Source organism: Aedes aegypti, chromosome 2, assembly GCF_002204515.2.
Source record: "Aedes aegypti strain LVP_AGWG chromosome 2, AaegL5.0 Primary Assembly, whole genome shotgun sequence".
Classification (NCBI taxonomy): Eukaryota; Metazoa; Arthropoda; class Insecta; order Diptera; family Culicidae; genus Aedes; species Aedes aegypti.
The window spans coordinates 171,473,615-171,480,915 of record NC_035108.1 but is presented as its reverse complement, the minus strand read 5'-3'; the positions used below and the strand labels follow the sequence as shown (position 1 = coordinate 171,480,915).

The 7,301-nt window shown below is 37.8% G+C and overlaps 1 protein-coding gene across 1 annotated transcript; it reads left to right on the top strand.

The window, feature by feature from the left end:
- Positions 1-3,767: 3,767 nt before the first annotated feature.
- Positions 3,768-6,872, top strand: LOC110675421 (histone H3-like). Its single transcript, XM_021840390.1, has 3 exons — positions 3,768-3,804; positions 5,512-5,759; positions 6,792-6,872. The coding sequence occupies exons 1-3, from the start codon at positions 3,768-3,770 to the stop codon at positions 6,870-6,872; spliced, it is 366 nt and encodes a 121-aa protein (XP_021696082.1).
- Positions 6,873-7,301: the final 429 nt, after the last annotated feature.

Genomic DNA, 7,301 nt, shown 5'->3' with positions numbered 1-7,301 from the left:
TCTGCGCGTCAGATTTCCTTATAGCACCCTCGAGAAAAACGTTAAACAGCAAATTCGAAAGTGCGTGCTTGCTTCAATCCATCTAACGTCTTAAACGAGATCGACACTTCATCTGTAATCCGAACATTTGATTTGGAATAATCATCAGCCTATTTAGTTTCGCCGGAAATCCATGTTCAGACATTATCTGTCATAGCTCATTTCTTTTCGTTGAATCGAACGCCGCCTTGAAATCAATAAACAAATGGTAGATCTGCGAGTTATACTGTCGGGATTTATCTAAGATCAAGGTAAACATCTGGTCCGTTGTTGAGCGGCCCTCGCTAAAACAAGCCTGGTATTCGTCGACAATGGACTCCTCGAGCGGTCTTAGTCTGTTAAAGAGGATGCGTGACAGTATTTTGTACGCTGAGTTTAGCAGGTTAATCCGTCTGTAATTGGCGCTCTTAAGTCTGTGCTCCTCCTTGTGGATTAGGCGTATTAGGCCATCCAGCCAACCGGAAGGATTGTTTTCGACCTCTCATACCTTCAGAAGTACTGGGTGCATCGATTTGTAAAGCTGCTCCCTTCGTGCTTGAGAAACTTTACCGGGATCTCGTCTTTCTCTGCAGCCTTACAGTTCTATAGCTCCTTGACTTTTAACCTCTCTTATGGTCGGTGGGTGCACATCATGACCGTCTTTATAAATATTCACTCTGTTTCTCGATGCTCAATATGTGAGATCTTTTAAAAATCAGCCAAGGGGTGTCTCAGAATTCAAATCAAGTTCCCACATATCCTGATTTATATTTTGTGAAGAAGAATTCCTGAATAAAAATATAATTGAAATTCTCTTCAGAATTCCGTTAGAATTTCATTTTTAAGAATAATGTCTCGAATTCTTTGAAATCAATCTCAAAAGATGACCGTTCAACAATCTGTGAGAATTTTCTCATTTGCACCACTAGAATATGTTCCTTTAATGGGAAAAGTGTAGATATTTTACGATTATTATTCACTAGATATATAATAGAAAAGCTTTTGACTGTCGTGCTAATATATAAAATATAAGCTTCCGTCAATTTTTTGGCAATTTTTGAATACACAGTTCGTTACTACTGTCTATATCACAGGTATAGACGCCTTTTATTAGCCTAACGGTCTACAGGTTAGGTTTGAAAAGGTTCTCTACTTGGTTCAGATGTGGTTCACGTAGGACAGCCCTGTTCGTTAGGAACCCTTATTTTAAATCCAGAGACTCAAAATAGTAAAGCGTTGTCAATGGATATTTCGTAAATGGAACGTTTTCCATAATTAATGCTTTCACTAGAAAAACAGATTGATTTTTTTTATCAACAGAACGAACGTTTCTATTAATATAACGAACGCTCAAAGCGACTCATAACAAAGTATATGATTTTTTTTAATAAAAACTTCGTCACCGTTAAGGCTTGAAAACATTTATCTTTCGAACTGAACACGTTCTTCGTACTATAGTATCTTCAGAAAAAAAAATCAATACAATGCTCGTCGTAGAAGAGTCACTTGAGTCAGTTAATTACTCTTAAAATGGTCTCAAACTTCATTTGGTGGTTTATGTAGGCAGTTTGGCACATGAAGAATAACTGTACAGCTTTGGGCGATTTTCTACCATAAACCGTTCGAGGCGTCTTACCTGGTCAGTCTGTAAATTATAAAATAGCAGAGCATAGCATAGCACAGACTGACTGTACATGTCAATGGTTGCTACTCCGTGATTGGAACTTGTAAGAATTGCACTACGATCCAAATGAATAAGGGATGGGAGTTTCCGCTTACTCTCGAAGTGCAATTTTAGCAGATCTCATATTATTGATCAATAACGGCGCCGTCCAGGTCCCAACTGTCAGTTGGGATGGGAAAGGAATGTTAGGGTGTAATGATTGTTGCTTCTAGAGACCGAGAATACCTCTACATCTCCACAATCACCACGAGAAGGATGTTTATATTAGTGAGGAAGGATAATGAGCTGGGAGTCACATTTGGTCAGTGATGCGATCCACGGATAAGGAGGAAAAATACGACTCTTACTTAAAACTATTTTTTTGCATTTTGCCTCGAGGTCAAGTGATATTTTAAAATAGAAAGTTAAGAAAATACGTCGACATTCAAAATATCGAACTATTCAAAGGTTAGTATTAGTAATGACAAGAAAAAAAAGCTATATAAAATTAAATTATATTTTTAAGATGAAGGTTTATGTCGACACTTGATGTGATGGACCATCTACAGTCTGTTTGAAAAATACATAAACGATATTAATAAAAGTTTAAAAAGTAAGAGGTTGTTTCCGAGATACGACCGCCAAGTTGACGTTGGATAACGTTAGCCTCTTCTATTTCCTGGCTTGGAACCCTCACGAACTTATGAAAGATTTCTACTGCTAAAAATCCAATTAATTTTCACACTATTTGTTGCATGTCAATTCAGATTTATTATAGGCATTGTGTGTTATTATTTTGTGTTAATACAAAATAATCACTTTCTGAATACAGCTTAGGCCATTATATTAAAGAATTGATTTTCCAGTGTATACCTAATCATTGTAAATTTGGTGCAGTTAATTCAAAATAACTCTTTTCCATTGATTTTTGGTTACGTAATATTTGAATCATTCCTTAACAATAGAACATATATTGCATTCCGACAGCACTGCAGCAGCGTCCTCGGAAACATTCTCAAATTGTCGTTTTGTCAATTATTCATAAGTTAGTTATGAATCATAACTAATCAGATATTGTATGATGCTACGAGATGAATTATAGCAAGAATGTGGTAAACACATAAGCAAATATTACACAAATAACTCTTTAGGACACATTTGTTGGCCCTGAAAAGGGCCGATTGAACTGTGAGAATCGAGTAACACGGACACATTTTGCCTACGAACAGGTTGAAATCCTCCGCGTCCGATAAGATTTGCGGTGGCGATGACGATGGGCGCTTGAACAAGCGGCTTGAGCTGATTTTCTTCAGCCATCTCGTAGCCAGCGATTTCACAAACCGGACACTGGATTTGCAGAAGCTTAATGATTGTAAATTTTGGTGGAATTTTACTGATTTTGGTAAAATGTTTACCGCAAATCACTAAAAATTTCGCCAAAACTATTATTTAATTCACCGACAGTTCTGTTGCTGTGAGAATTGCCAATAATGTTGCGCTTCACGGTAGAAATATTTTCATAACTCTTTCAAAATTAAATTGTCGTCCTGAAAAGGACGGTTAGGTGAGGATATCGTCGATCGCCATTCCATGCTCAAGTTTTGTGGATTCAGTGGTTGTTTTGAATTCTGGTCTCGGTGATGGAGGTTTTTTTAACCTCCAAATCTGTACAGCGTACGGTCTGCCACTTCAGAGCGTAGCCGACAGAATTCTGGATGACTTCAGCACACAGCGGGTTTTTTCGTAGATGAGACCGAAGGTACGCTTGATATCGCCACGGCGAGCCAGACGGCGGATGGTGGGCTTGGTTATGATGCAATGGATGTTGTCACGCAAAACCTTGCGATGACGCTTGGCTCTTCCTTTTCCGAGGCCGGTCTAACTTCGGCAACGATTGTAACAACACTGATGCTCGGCCGCCGGTTCAGCTGCTTTTATGCGGTACGCGATGGATGAATTCTTCTTGTTTGCTCGCTGTTCACTGTTCGTCTCGCTCGCTCGCAAGAGAAGGTCATAAAAGGAACCGGCAGCCTCGCAAATTCAACATTCGTTTGTTTCAATCCATCCAGAGAACACTACTACGACGATGGCTTTTACCAAGCAGACTGCCCGTAAGTCCACTGCACAGTGGGACGGATTGGGGTTTTAGGAGGAAAGATGGAACTCACGCCTTTAATTGTGATTTTACTTGAAAATGATGTTCTACAAAGTTGTTTCTATTATAAAAACAATTTTGTTTGGTCGGAACGAAAATTAGGGTGGCCCTTTGTAAAAAAAGATAACCATCAAAACTTTTTTATTTTAAGGAATATTGAAAGAATTTGTTCTACAAAGTTGAAGATCGGAAAATTTTAAGCTGATTTGACAAAAAAAGATTTTTCCTAGCTCAAAAATTGACCGTTTTAGAGCATTTTTCGCTATTGATGTAGGGTGGCCCTTCAAAAATAGGTTTATGTGTGTTTTTTAGATGTCTCAGCAAAGTTGTCTTCCCTTCATCTTTAGAGCCGATTGAGACGCATGTTTTGAGGTCTGTACAATTTTGTAGGTGGTAGTTATAAACATTTTTCATATAAAACAAACGTAAAAAGAGTTCAGCAATAAAAATAAGGAGAAAAGTCTTTTGAACATAAATTCTAAATTTACCACACGGTTGAATTTCCCGGCATGGCTGCTCTTAAACATCCAAATACTTCTGTTTTGGGATTTGTCAGGCTTTTTGGGAAACATTCTGATTGGAAGTTACGAATGCTTAATTGCTGCAAATCCGTTTACAAGTAATTTGTCCACCGTAGGAGATATATCGTATCTGAAACGGTATATTACTAAAGTACGATTCCTGATTATGACGCTGACTTTCAAGCCTAGATTAAGAAGAATAACTAAATGCATTATTTGATCATGTTAAGATGTTTTGACTAATTAAGGCTATAATTTAGAGATAGTTAATTTGAGAGTTCTTTTAAAAATCTGATATTAACGGTTATTAACATATGAACCAGTCATATCGATAGCAAACAGATCCACCGAAGAATAATATAATTTTTATTCACATTTTCAAGCTATCGTCATGTCAACACATTTTTCACTGTCTTGTTTTCCCAGCTAAACCAACATATAGAAAATGTTTTTTTTTTTGTTATTAAGAAGTCTTTAACTTTTCATCAGAAAAAAATTGTATCAATATTCTTTTTTATTTGGTATTGCGTCCCCGCTGGAACAGATCATACTTCTCAGGTTATTGTTGTTAAGAGCACTTCCACAGTTTTTAACTGAGAGCTTTCTTTGCCATTTTTGTCATTTTGCATTTGTGTATCGTAGCTATTAGTATCGATGATACTTTATGTCCAAGGAAGTAAATTAAATTTCCATTACGAAAACACTCTTGTATCTATTTGTTTCCATAAGCTATATCTTTGATGTTTGCGTTTCAATTAGCTCGAAAAGTGATGGGAAGACAGTTTTGCTGAGAAACTTGAAATAATAAAAATAGAACACAACAATCAATTTTTGATGGGCCACCCTACATCAAAAGCGAAAAATGCTCTAAAACGGTCAATTTTTGAGCTAGGAAAATTTTTTTTGTCAAATCAGCTTAAAATTTTCTGATCTTCAACTTTGTAGAACAAATTCTTTCAATATTCCTTAAAATAAAAAAGTTTTGATGGTTATCTTTTTTTACAAAGAGCCACCCTAATTTTCGTTCCGACCAAAAAAATTGTTTTTATAATAGAAACAACTTTGTAGAACATCATTTTTACGCAAAATCACAATTGAAGGCGTGAGTTCCATCTTTCCTCCTAAAACCCTAATCCGTCCCACTGTGCACTGGTGGAAAGCGGCCCCTCGCAAGCAGCCGGTCACGAAAGTCGCTCGCGAGAGCGCCCCAGCCACCGGAGGAGTCAAGAAGCCGTATCGCTATCGGCCAGGAACAGTCGCTCTGCGTAAGATCCGTCGCTATCAGAATTCGATGGAGCTGCTGATCCACAAGTTGATTTTCCAGCGCCGGGTCCGTGAAATCGCTCAGGACTTCAAGACCGATCTGCGATTACAGAGCTTGGCCGTCATGGCCCTGCAGGCAGTGATACCACATACACAGATTTATCTGTAATTACACAGATTTTATTCTGTTTTTGCCTACAGATATCTGTGATCACAGATCACAGATTTTTGGGATAAAAAAGATTTTTTAGATTTTAGGTTATTTCACGAGTTAAGTACCCAGTTTTGGAAGATATAAAGCAGAAAAACCATTACCGTAGTCCGGGGTATCATTGATCAGCGGGGGTAACATTGACCGGAATGATTCATCTCGTAAAAAGTTCGTATCATCATTTATTGGAGGAACATTTCCAAATCATGAATGGTGCTTCGCTTTCTCATACACGGGTAGAAATCAGAATCCAAAAAAAATATTATGACTCATGATATCATGATTCTAGTGTGTTTTCATCTTATGAAAATACACCATGATTTGGACTCATGATATCATGAGTCAGATTGCTTTAACGCAACACACGCGTTAGGTTTTTGTTGCTGATTGCTCGGATTCATGATTCAAATGCCAAAAATGCTGAGTCGCGCATCCGTTTGATCGACAAAATAAAAAAAAAGTTAAAAATAGCATACATTGAGATTCGAGCCAAGAACCTTCCGATTGTAAACCACGTACTCTACCACTCAACCGCTTCGTCATCTTGCATTAGGACTGATCAATACGAATGAGATGAAGCAAAGTGCGCCGCTTAGTGTTTTCACACTGGATGTTACGCTTATGAGGAATCATGATTATGACTCCAGGAACCATGATTTGTGATCCTGATATTCTGACCTAACCAATTTATGAATTTCATGATTTATAAATCATGGTGTGGGGATCAGATTTTTATCCGTGTATTCCTGAACTAATGAATTAGAAGCAATTAGGCATCTTTAAATGACTAATAATACGTTTGCAAAGGCTCTTCTCGATCTAAAAACATGAATTTTGGATTTTTGCACGACACAGATTTTTACAAAGATTTTTGGAGGTTGACCTAAGATAAAAAAGATTTTTTCGGTCGAAATCACAGATGAGATTCGGAAAAAATGTGGCAACACTGCCTGCAGGAAGCGAGCGAGGCCTATCTTTGAGGGTACTAACTTGTGCGCGATCCACGCCAAGCGTGTCACCATCATGCCGAAGGCCTTATAGCTGGTTCGTCGTATCCGTGGCGAACGAGTTTAAATTGAATTGGGACGCAATTTCAAGCAAAACGGCCCTTTTCAGAGCCACAACAATGTATTCCACGTAAAAGAGTTACGGCTAAAGATATTTCACCTATTATTAATTAATTTATTTATTTGATTGCCAATTTAAATTTCGGATGATAAGTTTTCCAACGGCAAACAAAGTTTTACCTAGGTTCCCGTCGGGCGGCGGTAGCATTTTTGCAGTTTTCTCTGTGCGCTTATTTGGTTTCGATCGACAATTTCTTACCAAATCAAATCATCAACAAAGCTGTTGCTGATAAGTTTTAGCTTTCAATTCGACAAGTTTATACTGATCGCTTTGGCATGCATGTGGCAAATGACTGACCGAAATATGAATCCATCACATCCATTCACCAGTAATGTCGCTCTT